The sequence below is a fragment of the Lissotriton helveticus genome, chromosome 11, assembly GCF_964261635.1.
Source record: "Lissotriton helveticus chromosome 11, aLisHel1.1, whole genome shotgun sequence".
In the NCBI taxonomy this organism is placed as follows: Eukaryota; Metazoa; Chordata; class Amphibia; order Caudata; family Salamandridae; genus Lissotriton; species Lissotriton helveticus.
In genome coordinates this window covers 1,109,474,382-1,109,499,353 of record NC_136072.1, presented here as the reverse complement: position 1 = coordinate 1,109,499,353, position 24,972 = coordinate 1,109,474,382, and the positions used below count along the sequence as shown (strand labels likewise).

Here is a 24,972-nt window from a genome sequence, read left to right as displayed (position 1 = left end):
TTTCTTCCCTTCACTCTTCTGATATTGTGGCGTATAGGGATACCTGTGGGGATGATTCGTTTTGCGCCTAACAAATGCTAAAATAAATAAATAAATAAACCCTGTCTCAGAGGTTTTTTTTTTTCAGAACAAACTGTCTCAGAGTTTTTAATTCCTCCATCATCAAGATGGTGGAATTTCCCTTTCATGGGGCACATCAGGCAGCTAGCCTTATTGGTGTGACTGACCTGGGTGTTCGCTACACCTTCTTGCATAACTAATTTCCTGCCTGTCCTGGTGCCATATGGGCCACAGGGCAGGGAGTGGCAATCCCCAGGTCAGGGGAAGCCAAGGTCACATATTAAAGGAGGCAGAGGCTTTGAAGCTTCTGGCCTTGGCATGCACATTTACTAGCCAGCCTGCTGGAGCAAGCATTGGTCCTGACCTCTGTGACGGGAGGTTCTCACCTACTGGAGGGTCAGAAACTTGTCTGTGGTGGCAGACTGGACTATACCAATCCGCCAGAACACTAGAGGACTAGTAGGTTTCAGGGGTACCTCTAAGGTACTCTCTGTGGTTGCATGTATTAATAAATCCAAGGCTGGAATCAGTGTGGGTTTTAGGGGCGGGTGGAACTCACTGCATTGAGGAATTCCAATGAGTTATGTAAAAACTCTACAAGATTCTGCAGAGTTTTGCCCACCTGCGGAGTTGCAGTAACAATCTCAGAAACTGCACTGTGATATCATAACCAAGCTCTAAAAAAAAAGAAACCTACTCATCCTTAAAGAAATGGCTTTTAAAATGTGCATCTTGCTGACATCACTCTTCCTTTGTGACTCTGCTCAATGCTCACTACTAGGAGTTACCAGAGACGAACTCTGCGCTTTGAAGAGGTCAAGACGGTAACACTTTGTAAAAGTATAAAAAGATGCTAGTCTGTGGTCTCATTCATAAGTCACCATAAGGCAATAGGAAAAGACTAGAACCATTTTGAGAATGTCTGCAGTTTTCCACTAGTAGCACTGTAGTTTTCTGAAGCCACCTTTGGCAGGGTGTGGGGGGAGCTCTTCCACATGCTGTGCATCACAGCGGTCACCATCCAGAAGCACAGTAGATGGCAGTCTGGCTGGTAGCCAGTGCCCGCAGCAGTGCAGTTGCCCCCACTGTGCCCGCCACCTTCCACTAGCTGGAACTGAGGGGCATGTATCGCTTTATTTTGCAACATGTCATCCAGCGCCTGTTTCGAAACAGGAAACTGTTTTAATTGTTGATGGTTTGTAATGGTTTTAATTAACTGTACAATAAAGTATTACCCCTGTGCTAAGCCTTTTTTTAGCTATTTTGGGACGTTTGTGCTTAGGCCCCTGTAACTTTTTGCCCACATAAGGTATTCACGCCGAATTTGAGTCATTTTCTTCCAACATCATGGGGATTCTAAAGGTACTCAGGATTTGTGGATTATCCTGGAGAGGACCCAGAAATTAGCCAAAATACAGCTAAATCTTTTTTTTTGTTTGTTGAAAAATTGGAAAAAAGGGCTACAGATTAAAGTGCTTGTTTTTTTCCCTGCAAATAGTATAAACAAAGGGATTGTGGTGCTTAAATCACCATCTTCCCAGCTTTCAGGGACAATCAGACTTTTGTCAGAAAACCAACATTTTTTACACAGTTTTGGCATTTGTCTGGGACATAGCCTATTTTTGCTATTTTTTGTGATTTCAACCTCCTTACAGTTAATGGTAGAAATGGGTATGAAAGCAATATTGGATCCTGGAAAGCATTACATTTTAGAAAGGTAGACAAAATCCTGAATTTAGCAAGGGTTCATTTGTGTAGCTCCTTCAAGGTTTCTTCACAGACAGTAACAGTTGAATATAGGAAAAATTGATAATTAGTTGAAAAAAACAGCCATTTGTGTCAACGTTTTTACCTGTAACTTCTTCTAATTATGACAGCTCTTTGAAATCAGTATACTGTTACATCTGCTGGACCTTTCTGGTTGTGGGGATATATAGGACTTGTAGGTTCACCAAGAACCCGACGAACCCAGAGCCAATACCTGATCAGCGTCTGCAATGGTTTTTTATCATGTACCGGGTATACGGCAATTAATTTGGGAAAATATATACATGGAAGAATCAGTAGGAAAGACACCTATGTATTTCTTAAATTGGAACAAAATATAGAGTTTAGAAACTGTAGATATTTGCACATTTCCAAAATTGTGAGGAGCCATACTAGCATGAGTATTTTAGGTCAGTTTTCAAAATGACTTATTTTTAACACATTCTCTTTCATTTGGAAGGCAGAAATGCATCGAAAGTCAATAGGTAATAACAGTTGCACTGCAGTTCTGTGTTACCCTAAGTCTCCCGATAAAAATTGTACCTCACTCATGTGGGTAGGCCTAGTGCCCGCAACAGGAAACTGCTCAAAACGCAACATGGACACACATTATTGTTACAGTGAAAACTGACCCTTTTTTTGCAAAGTGCCTAGCTGTAGATTTTGAACCCTAGCTCTGCCGGCACCTATGGAAACCTAGAAAACCTATATATTTTTGAAAACTAGACACCCATGGAAATCCAGTATGGGGTGACTTGACTGGTTCTCACCAGGTTCTACTACCCAGAATCCCTTGCAAACCTAACCATTTGTTTAAAAACCCACATTTTCCTCACATTTGTGTGGTGGAAAGTTCAGAAATCTGCGTGGATCCACAAAATTCTACCCACCCTGCGTTCCCCTAAGTCTTCCAAGAAAAATAGTACCTCACTTGTGTGGGTAGGACTAGTGCCCGTGACAGGAAATGGCCCAAAACATGACGTGGACACACTACATTTTCACAATTTAAACGTACCCATATTTTGCAAAGTGCCTAACTGTAGATTTTGAACCTTAGCTCTGCCGGCACCTAGGGAAACCTAGCAAACCTATACATTTTTCAAAGCTAGACTCTCAGGGGAATCCATGATGTGGTGCCTGATTTGGGTCACACCAGGTTCTGTTACCCAGAATCCCTTGCAAAGGTCAAAATGTGTTGTTTTTTTACTCAGTTTCCTCACATTTCGGTGCTGGAAAGTTCTGGAATCTGTGTGCATCCACAAAATTCCACTCACTCCGCATTCCCCAAAGTCTTCCTTGAAAAATGGTATCTCACTTGTGTGGGTGGGTCAAGTACCCATGACAGGCAAGGGCCCAAAACGTATTGAGGTGACATCAAAATTTCCTATCACAAAACAACCTGGTTTTGCGAAAGGGGGTCCCATGAGTTTTTGGCCCAGGGCTCGGCGTCCATCTAGGGAAACCTACCAAACCCATACATTTCTGAAAACTTTCACTTGGGGGAGTCCAGAAAGGTATGACATGCGTGGGTCCCCCAGCATTTCCCTACCCAGAATCCCCTGCAAACTTCAAATTTAGCTGAAAAATCACTTTTTTCTCAGATTTCTGTGTGGGAAAGTTCTGGAATCTGCGTGGATCCACAAATTTCCTTCTACACAGCATTCCTCCAGGTCTCCTGATACAAATGGTTCCTCACTTGTGTGGGTGGGTAAAGTGCCCATGACAGGCAAGGGCCCAAAACGTATTGAGGAGACATCAAAATGACCTATCACAAAACAACCTTTGTTTGCAAAGGGGTTCACCTGGTTTTTGACCCCGGGCCTTGCGGCCATATAGGGAAACTGATCAAACCCACACATTTATAAAAACTAGACACCCAGGAGAGACCAGCAAGGTATGGCTTGCGTGGGTCCCTCAACATTTCCCTACCCAGAATCCCCTGCAAACCTCAAATTTTGTTGAAAAAATCACTCTTCTCTCAAATTTCTGTGTGGGAAGGTTCTGGAATCTACGTGGAACCACACATTTCCTACCACTCAGCGTTCCCCTGGGTCTCCAGATAAAAATGGTACCTCACTCGCGTGGGTGAGTCAAGTACCCGCAACAGGCAAGGGCAAACCTCAAATCTAGCTGAAAAAAATATATTTTCCACATATTTTTGGGTGGAATCACCGTGCCGGCAAAAATGTTTTGCCCCACAGCGTTCCCCTCCATTTCCTGAGTAAAATGATACCTCACTTGTGTGGGTAGGGCAAAGGCCTGTGACTGGGAAGAGTCCAAAACATAGGGTAGAAGGGTATAGCACCAAGAATTCTAAGCGGTACTTTTTTTTTAAATATAAGTTTTTAGCCAATTCTGCATTGGACCCCGACACAAGTGAGAAATCATTTTATTCGGGACATTAAGGAGAATGCTCTGGGGTAGGACATTTGTGCTGCCACAGTGATTCCACACTAACATATGTGGAATATTAGTTTTATTTCAGCTAAATTTGAGGTTTGCAGGGGATTCTGGATAGGAATACATTAGGGCATCCACGCAAGCCATACCTCATTGAACTCCCCAGGGTGTCTAGTTTTCAGAAATGTATGGGTTTGATAGGTTTCTCTAGATGGCGGTGAGCCCGGGGCCAAAACCCCAGGTGCCCCCTTCAAAACCAGGCAGTTTTGTTATAGGTAATTTTGAAGTATCCACAGTACGATGTGGGCCATTTCCTGTTGCAGCCACTATGCCTTCCCACACAAGTGAGGTGCCATTTTTATCAGGAGACCTGGGGGAACGCTGTGTGGTAGGAAATTTGTGTCAACCCAGTGATCCTACATCTTTCCCAAACAGAAATGTGAGAAAATGCTTTAATTTTTCAACAAAATTTGAGGTTAGCAGGGGATTCTGGTTAGGGAAATGTAGGGGGACCCATGCAAGCCATACCTTGCTGGACTCCCCCGGGTGGCTAGTTTTAAAAAATGTGTGGGTTTGGTAGGTTTCCCTAGATGGCGGCTGAGACCGGGGAGAAGAATTCATGGGACCCCCTTGCAAAAACAGGTTGTTTTGTGATAATTAATTTTGATGTTGTCTCAATACGTTTTGGGCCCTTGCCTGTCGCGGGCACTTGACCCACCCACGCGAGTGAGGTACCATTTTTATTGAGAGACCTGGGGGAATGCTGGGTAGTAGGAAATTTGTGGATCCACCTAGATTCCAGGACTTTCCCGTACAGAGATTTGAGAAAAAAAGTGTTTTTTTTCAGCTAAATATGTGCTTAGGAACTCTACATTTCAATAGTGAATGCAAAATGTTTAAGATTTGAGGTGTCAATAGTGTTAATCATTTCTAACATATATCAGTGATAATAATACTTTATTTGATTTGTGAAAATCATAAAAGGGTGGGTCTTACCACCATGAAATAAACATTAACATCTTTGAATCGGCGTAAAAACAGCTTAAAAATCACATGATAAAATAATATAGTAAAATAACACAAGCTTAGCGAGTTGCACAGATATACAGTCACTGTGTAGAATTAAAAGACATGGGTGTGGCTGAGCAAAGGGATAGCTGACTCGTTTAAGCTTCGAGACAACAGATGGGTATTCTAAGGGGGGATACCAAATGCTTGGGGGGTTGAATGTAACTTGGTGAAAGTGACACCTTATTGACTCAGAATAAAGTGCTTATGCTGGAGGACTGTGTCCATTAGGGAAATTAGGGAGAGTCCAGGGCCAGCCGTGAGGGGACCAGTTTGCCGAGGTCGTCTTTAATTGCTGCCTTGTTTTCAAGCTCTTGGGCAGCGTGAGCCAAGAATTTTATAGTTTTGCAGGAAAGTTGTATCCAAGACCCGCTAAGGCATTTTATCACAGCCGCCCTGCAAGTTCTCACTTGCGCTTCTCTTAGGAGTGGTAACAAGAGCGTCTTCCTTAATTTTTGGAGTGTCGGGCATATACATAACAAGTGCAATAATGACTCTACGCCCATACTGCAGAGGCGACAGTCTAAAGTTGACCAGGTTCTTAGCCATTTGGGGGTGAGGTCTTTACTCGGGAACCAGCCCAGCCTCAGTAGGCTTAATTTCCTCTTGTAATAATCCCTAAAACAATCTTGCAGGTATGTCTGATGTTTCAGATGGTTGTATGTTGGCAACACAATCCAGGCGTGGCGTTTGCTAGCCACTGCGGCTTTATCCATTAGCAGCTATGCTTGTTTGACGGCTTTGTTGGTAATCTGTTTAAAAGCGTTGTAAGACATGGGTGAAAGCCAGGCTTCTTCCAGCTTTAACGACTGAAGCGCCCGCCTAAGGGACTTATAAGTTGAGATGGAGGACCCAGCCTGTTTTTCAACTTCTAGCCAGCAGAGGTGGGCAAGAGAGTTGTCTTCGGCGTCCCTCATGCGCCAGTAGTATTTGGCCAGGGCTCCTTGTCTTGCCGGAGTCTGATTTGTTAATCCGTATTCCAGACGTATTTGGGCTTATGAGATGTGTCGCAGGATCAAAAAGAGGTATTTAAACAGTCTGGATTGGGCGAGATTTAGCACTGTAGAGTCCCTGGTTGCCATCATTTCCGAACCATAGGTGAGCGATGGCAAGAATTTAGCGGCTACGATCTTTAACAAATGACCGGTTGAGCTTCCGCTTAAGTGTTTTTGTATGGCTTTAAAGGCGAATTGAAGTTGTTTGGCTTTCGATTTCCCCAGTTCTAGATGGAATTTACACTTTAGTTGGTAATCGAGTAGGATGCCCAAGTATTTGTATTTGTCAACCTGTGTTAATATGGAAGAATGTATCCTCCAGACGAATTTTGATCGTTTCTTTCGGGAACTGGAGAAACATAGGATGTTTGATTTTTTAAGATTTATTGATAATTGTGCTTTGGAGATGTACAACGCAAGTTTGGAGATCAACCGTTGTAGGCCAAGCGGAGTTTGTGAGAGGAGCACGATGTTGTCTGCGTATTGTAGACTCACTATAGGTGTTTGCCCCAATTTCTGTGGATCTACCTGAATTGTACATAGGTCGCTTGCTAGGTCTGCGGTGTAGATGTTAAAAAGGCTGGGGGCCAACACGCAAACTTGCTTTAAGCCGTTAAATGTTTGGAATTTCTTTGTTAGGCATCGGCCGTCTCCTTTTTTTATTTGGACCCAGGTATGCGAGTATAGTTCTATGATTGCTCCCAGTAGCTTGGGCGGCGTACCCCAGGCTTTCATTTTGGCCCAAAGTTTAGTTCTTGGCACTTTATCGAAAGCCGCTTTCAAGTCTAAAAAACATTTTTGTGTCAAAGGAATTAGCCCTTTGCTGCTAACCCAAGATTCCAGTTCTACCAATAGATTCGATGCGTAGATCTTGGCCTCCACATCTATTAAGGCTATTAATCTATAATTGTTGGGATCTGAGCGAGACCCTGATTTATGTATTGGATGTAGAATGCTGCCCCTCCAGGAGTCAGGAATATTCCCGGTCCTTAAGCTGTGACAGAACAAGGGGGATAATTGACTGCCCAAAACATTGGGTCTTGCCTGAATAGGGCGTTGGGAAGGCCATTTGGTCCGGGGACTCCGTCTGCTCTCAAGTGTTTTATGGTATTCGAAACCTGCCTTGGTGTAATCTAGTCAATTTCTCCTATGAGCTCCAATAACGGTGGCTTGCAGGTAACTTTGGGTTGAGGAGACTTTGCTTCTGCCATTGATCTCAGGCTCGATGTCGGAGTGGGCTCAGATGGAGATGCGAGTGTGTTATCTGTAGATGTTTCGTGCGTAAAATTGTAAAGTAAATCGATGTGAGTGCCCCAAAGCTGATCGGTCATATCCGAATTGAACTGCCGGTGTTTGCCGTTGAGCATGAAATTTATTATTGCCCAGAAGTCTTTGGAATTCCGCAGTTTGCTAGCATGTAGTATAGTGCACTCTAATTTTTCCTTGTGCTTTTGCTTAGCCAATTTGGTCTGACGTTTTAGCTCTTTTTTTAAGGATTCGATTTTTTTCAGGGTTTGTTGTGATAATTGAGGATCCTTTGTAAGTTGAGCCCTGAGATATGAGTTAAGTTGCTTTTTTAATAAACGCAGTTTTGGAGTGTACCATTTCCCTCCTCTGTTTCTTATTGTTTTGTGTCCTCTATGATTGGTTTGGCAATTTTTGTTTATTTTCACAACAAAGGACTCCCAGGACTTTACTATGTCTTTTGATATGGCTGGTGGTGAGAGCAGTGAATGGCATGTCTCCATTAAGTTGGAAATGTTGTCTTCGTTCCAGTTTAATCTTTGCAGGTTAAAGAGTTGAGTAATCAGTGATAAAGGCTGCGCTACCTCGGACTTATTTGATAGAATTGATAATGTGAAAGTCTGAGGGTAATGGTCGCTTTCACCCCGTTCCTGAATATGAAAGGCTTTGATATGAGGGAATAGATCGGGGTCAGCCAAGGTGTAATCTATTGTTGAACCTGAATTCCTAGTGACCCTCGTTAGGGCGGCTGGTCTATCCAGGTGGCCCCTTCTGTTTAGTGTGTGCAAGTGGAGGGCTTCCAGTTTTGCAGCACATTTCCTCCCCATTGTGCTTTGTTTACTTTGATCGCCCTGCCGTGGATCAATGTGGGTAGGGAGGGTTCCCTCATGACCTTGAATTAAGTTCATGTTGAAATCTCCAGTTATTAGGATATTATCACTTGGGTAGGTGGATTTCAATGTGTCAATTACTGTAATTAGTTGTTTTATCCTTTTCCCTTTATGTTTTCCACCGGGGTGCATGTATAGGTTTACAATCAATAGGCCAATGATAGGAGAAATTTAATTTTTGATGCATTGCATCCATGTGGAATCTAGTTTGATGCGACTGACTGACCAAAGAACCTCGGTAGATATAAAGATAGATAGACCTCCCTTTGCCCTGCCCGGACGTGCCTCCTTATATGTTGGTGTGAAAAATTCTTTATATCCCACAAGAGGCGAGGTTTTTGTCTGCCATGTTTCCTGAAACGAAAGAATTTTGTATTGGGTGATGAACTCTATAAAGTCGTCTTCCTCCAGCTTTGAGTTTAGTCCGTCGACATTCCATGAGCAGATCTTACAGCCCTGCTCATTTCCTGCTGTTAGTCTGCCGTTGATTCATTCTACATTCCTTTGGGTTGATACCAGGGGAGCTTGTTGGTGCCTCTCAGATGTGGCTGCATCCTGGCGGGCGAATGTGATAGTGATTTGCCTGAATGGATGACCTTCTTCTTAGGTGTTGCTTCTTTGATCTGGGCCTTTGGCACCTTTTAGAAGGCTTTGTTTAGGGCTTTGTTTCTGCAACGGGCTAGGATATCGTGCGGGCTCCACCTTTTTTAGCTCTATGCCTCATAACGCAAATTCCTCCCTATGTGTCAGGATTAATTCTGTGAAGGTGTGGTCGGTCCAAGTTTTGATCGTGGATTCGGGGCCTGGTTGGTGAGGGTTTGGTTTAAACTCGATAGACACCAAATCACTTGTTTTTAGCTGTCGCAAGGCTGGTAGTTCTTCTAGAAGTTTTAAAATGGACCCTCTATTCAGGATGTCGTGAGACCCTCTTGAGCTATATTGCGGGATTAACTTGATTTTTTTGCTTAGGGTATCCAACTTTTGGTCTTTTAGTCGTCTTCTCTCTCCATTGTTTGAAAAATCTGTTCCTACTCGGTCTGCCTCTAGATCGGGTGTGGCCGTGTTAGGTGTGTGAACAGTGCTTATTGCCTCCTGACCGTTAGGGACTAATAATGATGGTGCTTGTGTTTCTCCACTCGGCGTTTCCCTTGTGTTTTTTCCCTTACTCTTTGCGGATTTGTCTACATCTGCTTGTCTATTATTTGCTGGGGCTTGAATAGAAAAAGTGCTAGCTTTGGATGTATTTCCTTGCTCGGGGTGTGTGTTATTTGCTGACTCTGGACTTGGTAGTTTGCGTTCTGCTTTCCCTCCTGGGAAATTAAAAATGCTATACAATTTCCTTGCCTTCTGGATTGGGCTAATACGTTCTGTTGGGCCATTTGAGGTAGTGGAGTCATTGGTTGAGGGGTTAACTATTGGAGTTAGCCCATGCTCTAACGTTGTTTTGATTTAGGGTGGGCGCCCTCTATCCCCTCTGTATGCAGTTTAATTTCTTTGTCATTGGAGTCGATGTTAGTTTTTTGAGGCTGGGTTACTAGCACCCCTCGGGTATGTGATTTGGTTTTTCTTGCTTTTCTCAGGCGCTTCCTTTCTCTCTTTGTGAGTGTGGGTGCCTGTTCAATATGTTTGGAGCTAGTTGAATCGTTTGGTGATGGTGCCTGAGTATGCAGGGCTTCCTCTCGGATGTCTGCTGGTTTATGTTCGTCTGAGATTGCTGGTGTAGTGATGTCTTTTGTAGAGGAAGAATATGATTTGTCTTGGGACTCAAGGCTTACTTCGCCGCTACAGACATCAATTGACCTGCCAAATCCCTCTTTGGCGTCTTGATGAGCAATTACTTGGCTGGTAGTTTTCTTTGTCTCCGTTGGTGATTCCTTAACGGCCCCCAGTATCTGTGTCATCAAGCTGGGTACTGTAGCCAGTTTATCTATTATTTGGGAGCAGTGACAAGTGTAAAAGGAGGTGTCCTTGTTGAGTTGCACCATCGTTATCATACTGTTTAAGTCCTGTAAGTTTGATTCTATCCCCTGGACATGGGAGGTTAGGATGTTGAGCAGATCGACTTGAGTATCCAGTTTGTCTGTGTGGTAAGACATAGCTACGCCTATGGTTTCCATTGACTTTAATAGTTGTGGTCATATGGTGGCGTTTGAATGCTATCAGATGCATGTTTCCCCCTGAGTTTGACTAAATATGGGTGAAGAGTCAAGGTGCTCAAAAAATTCTGTTTGAGTGTGATGCTCACGCAGGTGATCGCTCCTTTGTGATGTCCTTTTTACAATACTCTCTTCCTTACCAGGACTTAGTTTGTATGAGGCTGGAAGCAGACACTTGCTTAATTTGAGGGCTGCTGTTTCATTTGCTGTTACGATTGCTTCTTGTAACTTCCGAATTTTACTATCTTTGATTTCTTCGATTTCTTCGGTTACTGGTCCTGCAGAGAGGAAGCTGTTGATTCCATCCGTTATGTCTAATTCCGGTGTAAATTGACCACTCGTTGGACTACAAAAATGCAACAGCGATAGTGGACTCAGCTTTTGAGTGCGATTTTGGTTATGGAGAGAGCCTTCCTCTGTTGTTTATGGGATCGTTTTCTGGGTTGACCGTGGGCTTTGCTCCAAAAAAAATGAATCGTTGCTTGCGTCTGGAGCCTGATGGACTAGAGCAAAAACCATTGGAGGATGAAATGCTTGTTTGGCCTTGGGAGATGGATACGCCGGGGGTCGGTCCGAGCCTTTGACTAGTTGTGGGCTGGTCGGTTCATCTGACCCGGGAGGACCAGATCCCCCGCCCCCAGGGCTCCTTCTTGTTTGAGTTTTAGGGGCGTTGCGGGGCTCACTTTGACACCTTGAGTTAAGTAGTGATGATGGTAATTTGACACTCTTATTCATGGCCTCCGTGAGGGCGTTATGTGGATTACTGTTGGGGCTGACATTATGTTGTGGGAGTTCCGCTCCGCTCCCGGTAGAGAGCCTTTGACAAACTTTAAGGAAGTCGGTGATTAGAGCATGTTTGCTTGCTTTGAGATGAGGGGCTTGCGCGTTATGGGCAGGAGAGGGCATTGCATCATTATCAAATTGGCCCTTGTTGTTTTCTGCGGGACCGCAGTCTGTGCTGTCCTTGTGGGGTCCCTTTGCAGCAGCGCCTAAGCTCTGCGATCCATGTTTTGTTATGTCGTGAGAGGGTTCTAAAAACTCTGTTGAACTGATGTGTGGCTCTTTCAAAGTTAGCTTTTTGAGGCTCTTACACCTGCCCGCAGATGATCCTTCCTCTGCCTCTTTGGTCGTGCTCGAGGGGTCCCCTTTACCCTTTTTTGTCTTCCCCTGTGGTTTTTCTAGTGGTTTGTCTTCGCCTCGTGGCTTTCCTGATCTCATGGTCAGAATGGGTAGGATTGGCCCTTGTCGGGCGGTACGGTTGTTCCTTCTGATTGGGGAGAGTCTTGGGCAGTAATTTCCAGTGGCAGACCGGAGCTAGCCTTCTTTTAGGGTGTTGTGGAAATTACTTTGTCCAATTGAGGCTTGTGGCTTGTGATGGGGTCGGCAGGTTGTTGGCGGGCTGTGATTTGTGGGACGCCTACCGACCGCAGGTAGGATGGTTTATCGGCGCTGGGCCGCTGATCAGAATGGCAATAGAAATGGCGAGAGAAAGAAATGGCAGGGGCGGCGCGAGTAGTCAGCTTTTGGGCGGGTTTGGTCAAGATATTTTTTTTTTTTGGGACTTGGGGAGGGTGGCAAGCGGAGCACTCAGGGGGACCGTAGGCTGGAAGACCTAGTCAAGCAGCCCCCTCGGTCTACACCCCGGGCTCTTACTTCGCAGCCGCCTCTACCGGCGGCCGCGCTCACGTCCTCCCCTCCTTTCCTCCACCTCCGCCTCCGCCTCTTACCTCGCCAACGTAGCAGGCGCGGCACTCTGTTCGTTCAGCAACCAGGGTGCGGAAGCGGAGCGCTTCCCTCCCTCCGATGGACTCCGACCCTCCAGTCACAGGAGAGCGGTGGGGGGAGTCGCGGGAAAGACGGGGAGACACGGGGAGCGCTGGCCTCTCTCCTCTCCTACTCCTGCGGCTGTGGAGCGGCTGCTGCTACCGTGATTCCTCCTCCAGCCAGTCACCAAATCACCAACCGACAGGCGCATGCCGCTTCCTGTGCCAGGGGCCGAGAGCCGGGAGCCGCGGTTGTTGCGATGCGGTGGCGATGTTCTCAGTGGCTCTGGTCCCCCCACTCACCGGCGCTGCTGTGTGGCTGGAGTGCATACGGTTCAAGGATGGCAGTGGGCGCGGAGGGCACGGCGGCTCGGTGGGTTGATGCGGCGGCTTGATGCGGGGTTGGAAAGCTACACACGCCGCACACCACACGCCGCTCGTTGCAGCAACTGCTTCGATCTGCTCGCACAGCCCTCGCTGCTCCACGCAAAACACGGACTGGATCGGTGTCTGTAGTTAGTCACAGCAAATAGATTCCTCTTTCAACCGAGCATATACAAGGCAATTATCAGTGGCAAGTCCTTTGGGGCATAAAGATATGACCCTTGCTTTTCGGAAAAACAAAAAAAGAATGACCCTGGTCAAAAGATGGCAAATCCAAGTAAAACGTTGCTATCTAAAACTCAGCGGTTCCCCAAACTCTAAATGTTGAGTATCTGAGAGTTTGGCAGTGTGGGAGAAGCTCTAATTCATGACAGAGTTCCTGCTCTATGCGTAACTGTGTTCCAAGATTTTACAATTTTAAAATCTTATATGAATGTGTATTATATTCAACTTTTACTTCTTTTGTAGTATGTGCACTAATAATCTTAAATTTAAGTGAATGCCCCACGACCAGACATGACTGACTTACAGGGAACCCTTTATCACAGGAATTTTTGGAAAGATGGGCTGACCATATTTTGCAATTTTTTCCGCCATCACATGGTGTTCTTCATATCCGGCGATTTGTCTGGGGGTAACATTCCATGTTTCTTGCAAGAAAATTATGTCGAAAGAACCCAGGAAGGCAATTGTCTCACGATCTTGTTCCAAGTCTTTAAAACCGTGGACATTCCAAGAGCAGATTCTTATTTTCCTTTCCACTTTCTTTCGTTCCACGATGAACTGCTTCCATCAGGATCGATGCGAATTCAATACTTATGGGATCCAAGACCAGTCCTGGTCTACATCTGGTCGATGGTTTAGTTGTCCTGGTTTTGTACTGGTAGACACGGGTTCCCTCCTTATTTGTTGGGTGATTGTCTCATTTCTTGCTCCTCTTAAAATGGAAGATGTTTTTACTTTTATGTTTGTTGCTAGGGGGGCCGTGCTGTTTAATAGTGGGTATGGATACTTTATTGGAGTGGAATATTCAAGTGTTATGCCCCATGCCTCAAAGTCTGCTCTTGTGGAGAAGATAAGCTCCATTGTCTCCTTTGATGCCCATGTAGTGCTACTCATTTCACAGTCTGGGTCCTTATTCGTTTGAACAAACTCTACTGCGATGAGGTCTTTAGTTGGTATTTACCTTAGTTTCGGAATCTCTTTGAATAGCCTTCGTATATACCCCCGGTTCAGCGTGTCCATTTTACCTTTTGTCGAGCATTCTGGCCCGAATAGTAATTTACGACCTGTCTCTATGAGAACCGTTTGGGGTTTCTGAGTCTGACTGAGTTCACTTCTTTCTTCTGTTTGGTCTCGGTGGATGACTTGCCTTAGGAGTTTAACACTGGATACTTCTACTGGATTAGGTCTTAATGATGACGCCGCTTCTTTGTGGTACCATGGTGCTGGTTCAACTGGCCTATACGTTGTAGTCAGCCTCTTGAAATACCTTTGAGTTGCCTTCTGGGGGGCATTATGTGTCCCTTCGTAGTTTCCTACCGTGATTGTTAATTTGGTATTCATGCTCATTGATTGCTCTGATTGCTCTGTTTGGGTTTTTTGGCTAATTTCTTTTTCAAATTGATTTGGTTTGATTCCATCGTATTCCCCTATGGTCAACTTTAGATTGTCTTGTGCCTTAGGTTCTTGGGGGTTTTCTTGTAATTGCACTTTTACCTGTGGTATTTGTTGTTTATTTCCTGATCCTACCTGTGGTTTTGCTGGATCGTACGCTGTTCTTTTTATTTTGTTTGCTGAATTTATTTTTGTGATTCCATCATCTTTTTAAATTCGTTGGGTGTTTGGCATTGTCTTTGCATACTTAAGGTTTTTTGGCTGTTCAGTGTTTTCTTCTGAGTCAGCCTCTTGGTTTATTGCTTCTATTATTTCTGATTCTTCTCTCTGATCTATTAAACTCTTAATCCTTCTTTGTGCAAATATAGGGTAATTTTGACTTTCATGTTCGGTTTTGGAGACATTCTTCCTGGCTTTCCGTGCTCGTTTACGTTGTGTTTTGGATTGGGTTTCAATTATGACCGCTGACGCATGTGTTTTACTTTCGTCTTGATCTTTTTCGTTTGTTTCCCTTTCTTCAGATAGCGTTTCTTTCTCAATGAATGAACTTTTACCTTTTTCTTTTTAATCCTTAAAACTTCGCTCTTTATTTCTTGGTATGAGGTTTCTCCAAATGACCTTGTTGTGTGTGTCACGCGTAGGATTTCTGTCAAGATTGCTGGTAAAGTAGCCAGTTTATCTATTATTTTCCCGCAGTCGCAGTTTGGTACCATTGATTTACCCTTTGTTTGCATTTCCCTTATTGTTTCTCTTGCGATGTGATCTGAAATTGTTTCCAATTTGGTGTTTATTCCCGCTATATGCGTTGCATTTATATTCATTAAATCCACCTGAACATCCAGCTTGTCAGATTGGAAATTTAAGACATCAATTGCTCGCTGTAAACTTTTTAGTAGTGATTCGCTCCAGGGGACCATCTGTGTAATTGTTGGATGCATCGGGGCCCCTGTCGTTGACTCGAAACCACTGGCAGAGGAAATAGTTTTGGGTGAGTGTTTTTTTGCATTTCCATGTTGAAGGCCACTTTTCTCAGGTTTACGATCCTTCCTACTGGTTGGGCTAGATATAGATTTTTTGGGGGTTGAGGTAATTTCCCGTTTTTCTCCCTTTTCTATTATTATCGACCGCTCTATATCATTGTTTTCCTCTTGCTTTTTCCCCCGATTCCTCTGCTTTTTGTGTGTTTACCTCTAGCATCTTCAGCAATTCTTCTTCCTCGAAAATTGAGAAAGATCTTGTCCAGTTTATCTTGTGTGTATTCCCTTGGGGATTTGTTTGACAACCAATTTGGCTTTGGTCATTTTTTAAAGTTAGGCTTTTCCCATTTTCTTCTTTATTTATCTTGTCCGGTGTGGACATAAGTTGGCAGATCAGTGCATTGATCTGAGCTGTTGTTTTTAACAACCAGTTTTTAATCGTTGATTTTTCTCGGGGCAGTGTACCCATGCTGCCTTCCAATTCATTGCTTTGTTTGTATATAGACTGATTTTCTCGCTGTACCTGACCTTTTCCTTCCCCTTTACTTGGTGTGATTAAGTTTATTGGTTTTAATGGGCTTTGTAAGCTTTTTTCTTCTTCTGTTCTCGCGTAGATTGCCGCCATTTGATCTTTTAGGAAATGAAATTTGTGCCTTAAAATTTTCTCCCCGAACTTAAAAGGTTCTGGAGTGGGGACTGGAATCAGGCTCTTTAGCTCCTTCCCGGCAATCTCCTTTGTTTTATTTTTGTTTACTTGCTTGCTTTGGTCTTTTGTAGCAGCTCTTTTCATATGTTTGTGTGTTTGTGCCTGTCAAATTTTTCCTGACCTCATGGTCTTAATACAGTTACTCGAAATGATTTCCTACTAGTGCGCTGACTTGGGTTCCTAAATTTGAAACTTATGCGTGTTATGGGTTTTCCTTCCTGTGTGAGCGATATTTTGGCTGACTCTAGCGTTTAGGCGGTCTGGCGGTCTGGCTAGGAAATGCCGTTTTTCTTAAGTGTCTCTCTAATGATGACTTTTTCTGATACATCCTGATATTTAGGTGATTTAAAACCCTGTTGTTGACTTGCTCTGACCCAGTGGCGCTAGGCGGAATCACACTGCCCCTACTATCGCTTCCACTCCACTCCTTCTGCCAGTACTGCCGTGGCTCCTTTGCCTCCCAAAAAAAACAAAAAACATCATCATCATCATCAATAATCTTTATTCGGTACTTAAAAAGACACCATAAAAGCACATACACAATATACACTTAAAAATAATTGATTTTTCCTCATAAAACACATATTTCATTAGTTTGAAAAAAAGGGATTACCCAAAAAGTTTAAAATATTATTAAAATCAACGTTCTTCTCTTGTATTCCTTAACCGTAGTGCAACTCGAATAAAATTCACAGTACAAAAGAGTGTGTGGGCATCTGGGGCTTCCTGCAAAAATCTCAAGGCCTTTTTAGCTTGTCTAAGTTTTGTTTCTTTCAGAATCCCTACTAGAAACTTACGCCTTGGGGCAGAATAAAATGGGCATAGTAAAACAAAGTGAAGGGTATCCTGCGGAGACCTAGAGTCGCAGCCGCAGGTACCCTTCTCCTCCACTGTAAGACTAAAACCAGAGGGGACCGAAAATAAGTGATGGAGCATATTCAGTCTAAAACGGGTCATATAATAACGATCCTGTGCGTTAAACATAACCCTCAAATATGGTTCCAGTCCTTGTTTCACTGTTAGATGATAATAAGCAAAAACAGTGGGCTTTCGTTTTTCCCTCTCTGCCCTAATTGCGCTTAAATGTTCTAAAAAAAGTTTTTTGACCATTGTTTTGTTCTCAATGTTAAGGGATTCTGGATCTACAAAGAAATTTGTGCAGTTAATGTCATCCATCGAGTCCTTAATATACTTCAACCACGGTATATGGGGCCATTTTTCTCTTTTAAGGCAGTCTTTTATAATTTGTTTTGTGAAAGATGCGTCCGGATTAGTCCAGATTTTAACCCAGGCTAAAAGTGGTTTACTTCTGATCCGATCTTCAATGTACAACTCTCCCACTTCCTCATGAATAATGAGGGCCGGCACACTTTGGGGCACTTTAAGAATTCTTCTCAGAAATGTATTTTCTTCCACCTGTATTGGTTGCAGTTTTTTATCAATGAAGCCCCAGACTTCTGCACCATAGGTAACCTTGGCACTACATATTGATCTGTAGAGATTTAGTATCTGCTCTGGGGACCATCTGCCCAATCGCCTCCCATACCCCATAATAGCTCCAGTTGACGCTGCCAGTTTAGTTGATTGTTTCTCCACCAGGGGTTTAAAAGTCAGCTGATTGTCAAATAGTACCCCTAAATAGGAGAAAATTTTGACCTGCCCAATTTCGTGTGAGCCAATGAGGTAGATAGTTTTCCCTTTTTTCTTGGGTCCGGTTACCATAATGTAGGATTTTTCCAGGTTAGTAGAAAGATCTAATTGGGCCATAAAATCAACAAAACCGTCAATCAACTTCTGTAGCCCCCGGGGGGTTCTGGCTAATAGTACTGCGTCGTCGGCATATAGTAATACCGGCACCGCACGATGACCAATTTGGGGGGAGTCTACCTGTAGCTTGAGTAGTTCCTTTTCTAGGAGATTTATATAAATAGAGAACAGGAATGGGGCTAAAATGCAGTCTTGCCTCACGCCACTGGTACATACAAAAGAATCCGTTTTGCTTCCTTCTTGGTTGTATCTTACACTTGCAGATGTGTTCCAGTGTAGATTTTTTAAGATATCAACCAGGGGTTGTTCCACTCCTAGATGTAACAATAATGACCAAAGTTTCTCTCTATTTACGCGATCAAAGGCCGCGGAAAGGTCCATGAACCCCATGTATATATTTCCGCTCCCGGCGATGGTATATTTTGCTGCCAGAAGATATAGATTTAAACATTGATCAGTGGTGGATCTGCCCTCCCTGAAACCATATTGTACGTCTGATAAAACCTGGTGCAACTCAGCCCATTCCTGCAAACGGTGTAAGATGACACGTCCCAACACTTTTGCTGTAACATCGATGAGTGATATGGGGCGGTAACATTGTGGGTCATCATACTTCCCCTTTTTATAGATCGGCACTATAGTTGCAGTTGACCAAGAGCGAGGCAGTCCTGCCACCACTGCTTCGTTCAGGACTCTCGCAAGCAGAGGTGCCCATAGATCTATGTTACTAATATAGAGATCGGGGGGTATTCCATCGGGGCCAGGTGCTTTGTTCTTACTAAGCCCAGATATAGCACAGATATAACAAAAAACATAAAAAACCTTTTTTCCCTTGTCTCTTGTCCCTACGCCCTGTTCCCTGTGTTCTTCTCGGGGAGACCTTTTCCCCCTTCTCCCCCTTGCCAACAAACACACCAGACAAAACACCTCGGCTTACCTCCAAGCCTGTCTGCTCTTCAGGACACCAGCCCACCGCCTGTTGCAGGCTAGCTGTTCAGTATGGCATCGGATGTGTTGCAGTGTGACGGGGACCTATTTTGAGCAGCTGCCGTCAGGAAAGGTAGCCGTTTAGGTAATGGTGGTGGACGTGGCTGAGGTGATGGCGAACGGTCAACCTTAGTGGTCGGGCAAATTTGGTAGGCAGAGATGGTGAGGGAGGCAAAGTAGCCAGCTCCAGATGTGTGCCTCCCCAATAAATAGGTGATCCTTCCCAAAGGGGATTCTCCTTGTGTTTGTTTTTGGCTGGAGCTTGACAATGTCTGGTGGGGTTTTGCTCTATATTCCCAAACTCCTGCACCCCGAGGGCTTCTCTGCCCTCTTTTGTTTTCGTTTACCTCCTCTTGGTGACCTTCCGCCTCTCAGCAGGAGAAAGCAGGAGGGGACAGACGCAGCTGTGGTAGGACCGGGGCAGGACCGGGTCGGCTCAGCTGACTGCTCTGAGCTGTTTCCGCGGTTCCGCGGGCTCCGTTTCTGCTCTGCTCTGTGCCCCGGCCTCTCACCGGAGCTCAAAACCTGCTGCCCTCCTGCCCTCTTGCAGCCGTGGACCACTGCCCCACCGCAAATCCTCCCGCGGTCGAGCTCCCAGTCTCTGGGCTCCCCCCGCGAGCTCCCAGCCCAGCCTGGCTCCCAGCACCACAGTCCAGCAGCTCCACTCTGCTCAGCCCAGTTGAGCACAGCACGGCTCACCACTGATGGAGAACACGGCCAGATGTGCGGGCAGGCAAGCAATGGCAAGCGAGGGGTCAGGCTAGGGACCAGGCGTGGGGTGAGCTTCCGCGGGCTTTTGTGGGCTTTGGCGGGCTTCCCGTCAAGGGCAGACACGGCTTCCAGCTGACAGTGAGCCGGTGAGCCAGTGAGCCGTTGAGCCGGTAGCCCGTTTCTGCAGCAGCTCAACCCGCTCGCCGCTCGGCTTCGACGGGCTTCCCGTCGAGGGCAGACACGACTTTGGGAGACAGTAAGCCAGTGAGCCGGTAGCCTGTTTCTGCGGCAGCACGACCCGCTCACCACTCACCGCTCGGCGCTCTGGCGTTTCAGGTGACTGGTGACTGGCGATTTGCAGCTCTCTGACTCCCTCTAGCGGTAAGAGAAATCCGTCTCTAGACCCCTTGACCCTTGAAAGACATTCCAAGAGTACAATGATCCTACCAGAAGGACCTGGTGATCTGAGTGGTCACAGTGGTTGGTATCCGAAGTGAATATGATACATCTGTAGACTAAATCAAATATCAGGGTAAAGTTGAAAAAGAATAACAATATTGAGTTCACTGGGGAAATGTCTAATGTGGATACACAAAGAAGGTAACTGCATTGATATAACATGCATCTGTGCACGCATCGACCATGAGGGTATCTTGGTACTGAAATGATAGATGTCTATTGTTACCCAACTAAATAGTACTCATTGTATAGACCTAAACAGCATGAACATTTTAGGATCTGAAACTGTGACCATAAGATGGAACACAGATGTCTGGAGTGGGTTTATTAGCCGGCTGAGACACCAGACATGAACGACTTTGTAATACATTCCTGCTTTGTCTGCAATCAGTGGGGTTCATACACCAGCAAAAAGAGTAAGACATACCTGAATAGATGCCAACGATGAAGCGTCCAATCAAAAGCATCTGGAAGGACCCTGCAATCTTGCTGAAGCCCATAATCATGGAGGCACCTACCAGAAATAAATTGCCCCATAGCAGGCTCCTTTTCCTGTAACAACACAGCAGGAGGGGGGATTGGACTATGTTACTTTGTTATAGATATGCATGGAAAACAGACATAGGTTCATGTACATAAACTGGGCAATGCTGCACCTCCGTGCTGAGATAATGTGCTTCAGGGTTTCACCAACTCAATTTTGGGTTAGGTTTGATGTACAAATGCAATGCTGCACAGTGGACCTGCTTATGAATATTTGCAGACCGGCATATCTGTATTTTGTAATAGAGCCTTTAACAGACAAACGGTCTTAGTGTAAAGAGAAATTACAGTAACTTACTATTTGTGGAACTTCTGACTTTACGTTTATTGAAAAAAGCTATTGAAACAGGATCTAAATTAAGATGGAACTTTTCCTGCAAGTTGTACAACTGTGCTGCTTCATAACTAGAAATAAGTCAAATTCAATGTTTGGATCTACACAGCAACAGGCAATTTCTATACACAAACATGCCACATTCAGAGGCAATAACACCACTGGTGAATTCGAGGATAGGATGTCACAGCTCATTGGTTTAATGTAGGGGACTGGAATGGGCGTTGATGAGGTCCATGAAACTAGAAGGGATGCTGTAGAGTGTTTATTGTGGTGTGGCGAGAGAGGGAAAACAGACACGTGGAACAGGGCAATAGCAGTTCAGGACCACTAATGCACGAGAAGGCACATAAGGAAGAACAACAAGATGGATCATTGAGATTTGCCCTGTGCATGGAAGACCTATGAGAGGAAGGCAAAAGAGGAAATAGATAACGGTTTATCAGAAAAGTATTAAAACAGTACAGTGGCCTGGATAATTCCTCAAATGTAGGCTAGAACCCAGTTCTGGTTTGTTGGAATTCTTCAGCCTGAAGTAGGGAACGTTAAATCAACTGAACTCCTGAGTCCAGGGTAACATTATGCAACAGGGAAGTAGTCTGCCTTGGGGAAAAGGATAGCTGAGGGACAGCTTGCATGTACACTCAACCACAGGAAATTGAAAGCTTCAGCCCCACAATTTCTTCTCCTAACAAGGGAAATTCCATGTCACTAATGTAAATACTAGAGACTGTAAGTCTAGATAAGTACACAATGAGGATAGGCGACAGATGTCTTGTTCTTCACTGGTTTATCTAACATGACATAGAGCATACACATGAATCAAAGCACCACTTATCTCTAACTCACATTTAAGATTTTAGGGTGCTCAATAATATTTTGGTCAAGTACTTTAAGCGTTTTCTACCATGCCTTTTGGCCAAGGCTATACATGCCAGGTTTTAGGTGTAACCACAAACTATGTCAGCACAACCATTAACTATATATTGTGATTCCCTTTTAAATTAGCTGTACGAATATTTATTTAATGTGGCTATCCTGAAGAGCATGTATGGCTCCTGCACTTGTAGGGCATTGTGCACACACCTGGGAGCAGACATACTTTCCATATTTTCTTGATAGGTATCCTGCTGCCGTAGACCCAATGATGGCTGCCAAAGCAGGTAAGGACACAATGGATGACCAGATAAAGGTGAGGGTATTGTAGCTGATGGTAGAGTGGTACTGGCCCACCCATGTCTCATTGATAAAGTTCTTGATGAGCTAAAAAAAGGAAATTAAAACATAATTATTGTCCAACACTAGTGCTGCCCTTGATTTTGTGTCTGCAAGCCAAGCAATAGAATTAACATATATGGGGTTATCCATCACAAAAATACAAATAACTAAAAATTGAAAACTGTTAAAAATAAATGCCTGTTTTGTTTTGAATTGCCAAATAGATAACTCTTTCCATGTGTGTGCGCTATAAAACTTGTTTCCTGTTGTAGTATACATGATCAAATCCTTTAACCTTGTTAAGCTTCTTGTCATGAAGAAAATAAAGAAAGAAAACCTGCATTCAAAATCAATCAGTAATAATACACCTTGGGCCAGATGTAGGTAATTCTATTTTACCGACTCATAAATACCGAATTTTACCGATTCGGTATTTATGAATCGGTAAAATAGAAGATGGGAGATGTAGGTGTAATCGGTATTTGAAATACCGATTCTGTAAAAATTGGTATTTACCGATTCTGTAATTACAGAATCGGTATTTCCTATTGATTCCTATGGGCTGTGAAGCCCATAGAAATCAATGGGTAATACCGATTCGGTAATTACCGAATCGGTAAATACCGATTTTTGCAAGGGTGCAGGGGGTGTCACTTTGACACCCTCTAGCACCCCAAATACTGTCATGTGTGCCATGTGGCAGACAGACATGCCCTAAGGGCATGTCTATCTGTCACATGGCACAGGTGTGCATGCACACATGTGCATGCACACCTGGATTCGGTATTTTACCACCCAATTGGATTGGGTGGTAAAATACCGAATCTGTAATGGCTTTGGGACTCTGGAGAGTCCCACCTACATATGAAAGATTCCGAATCGGTAAAAATACCGATTTGGTATTTTACCGATTCGGTAATTTTACTGATTCGGTAAAATATGCCCCTACATGCCAAATCTTAAATACCGGTCGGTAACGGCCGAAATCGGCCGTTACCGACCGGTATTTTGGCTCCTACATCTGGCCCCTTATGTATAACCTTGAGATAGGGCAACTTAACTCATATCTTCATTAAAATCTTTGGACCAATATTTACTGATGGTAGATCTAAACTAAATTCCTGAGATTGATGAATAGGCAGTGCATAAGATAAGCACAACAGATAACTTGTCTTGTCTATTGTAGAAATCTATAACCAGTACAAATCAATTTGCAGAACCTGCTTTTTGTTGAGCTTCGCACCAGTAACTAATCCTCTTTCAGCATGAATGTTTGTTCATGAAATAAACAGTCAATTGATATACATTTGAAGCGATCTCATACAGCTGTCTTATAAATTGATCCATCAAGTTAGTTTAACCTGTTGTTTTCTAGTTTTCCTTGTGGAACAAGAATTCTATGTACGTTTGTGTGTATTGCAGATACTTTTTCAATGAGCTTTTGTTCTCTTTATAACATTTTTTTACTTTCTTTAGAACTCTGTGATCTTGGCAAGGTGCACACAGTTCTCAGGCTCAATGCATGAGCACACCTTTCCATGTGGACAATTTGCCATTTTGTCCCAAAAGATTACAGTGCTCCAGATGTGTCCTGTAACATGCTGGTAAGGAAAGTTCCTCTCATGTGTTGGTGAATTCTTGGGATGGTTTAATGCCACCACATGCTGAGTGTCATCAGTGTAGGTGAGGATTTGTATGCCAAATGGAAGGACAGTCTCCGCCAGGGAACTCATGTAGTGTTGTATTAAACTACAGGAGTATGACGCTTAAACCATGTTGAGATTAGGGTAGGTACTAGAGAATAAACAAACAACATCTCAACTGGTATTATTCTGAAAGGTGATTAGACATTTATGCATCAAGCATTATGAGAACAGAGACAAGGAGACTCAAGTAGTGGTTTTAGAAATGTGCTCATGGCATCATATAATTTAAGAACAAAATAATGTATACAGTTGTAGCAGCACTGTAAGGAAACAAATATCAAACAACCTGAATTGGACTTGGTGCTCTAAATGTGTACGTGACACAAGAAGTGGTGACGCAAGTGACAATTGTGATCAGCAGAAATGGTGCATGGTGCAGAGGTGCTTGAATATATACAGTGTATCAAGTGAACAATGTGGCTGAAAGTAATAGGAAAAGTTTTGGCAGGTTATTTATCAGAGCCACAATGGAAAATGTGCCATCAATTGTGCTGAACGGTCGATGACGTCTCGATCCTTTCAATCAGGATCATCTTCAGGACCGGGTTGTCATTGAGAACGGTGCTGGTTGGCTCACGGAGCGTCCCGGGTGGCTCAGCCTAGGGGTAGGTGGTGAACGTCTCAGATGGAGAAACAGTGAAGGCACGGACTAGCCACATCAGCACACAGTTAGACATGGTATTGTCCAGGTGGATGTTAAGATCCCCTAAGACTGTGAAGTTTGATGGCGAGCAGGCTAGATGTGCAATGGTCTTCAAGAGGGTGTTGAGAAATTGCCCCAGGGGTCCAATTAGTAGCCCAGAGATGGTTGTAGTGGGGGAGATGTCTATGGAGTAGAGGAAGCTCTCGCTGTCTGAAACCTGATCTGGAGTGATGCTGCAGTTAAAAATGATTGCTAGGCCCCCTCCTCCGCCTTCTTTACAGTCTCCCCGTTGTATGAGGTAACCGCATGGGAGATTTTTGGTGAGGACCGGCTCTGACTCATTAGTAAGCCATGTTTCCATCAGGAAGAGGGCAGTGGGATTGATTTCCTCTAGTAGTAGGCCAATTTCCATGGCTTGCTTAGGGAACGATCTGCAGTTTAGCAGAAACATCTTTAAGTTGGCGTGCTTTATAGGGGGGAACTGTGCTGTAATGATCGGCCGAAAGTTGAACCCACAATGGGGACAGTACCTCTGCTACATTCCACAGATGACGGCATTTGGCAGATGTTGTTACT

At 44.2% G+C, this 24,972-nt stretch overlaps 1 protein-coding gene across 1 annotated transcript in view; it reads right to left on the bottom strand.

The window, feature by feature from the left end:
• Nucleotides 1-24,972, bottom strand: part of LOC144792662 (solute carrier family 2, facilitated glucose transporter member 5-like) — an 842,308-nt gene that overhangs the window by 569,247 nt on the left and 248,089 nt on the right. The window contains exons 4-5 of the mRNA XM_078667809.1: nucleotides 21,932-22,092; nucleotides 20,380-20,504 (exon numbers count right to left, since the gene is read on the bottom strand). Of these exons, the coding sequence (XP_078523935.1) occupies nucleotides 20,380-20,504; nucleotides 21,932-22,092 (286 nt within the window). The remainder of the gene's footprint in view (nucleotides 1-20,379; nucleotides 20,505-21,931; nucleotides 22,093-24,972) is intronic.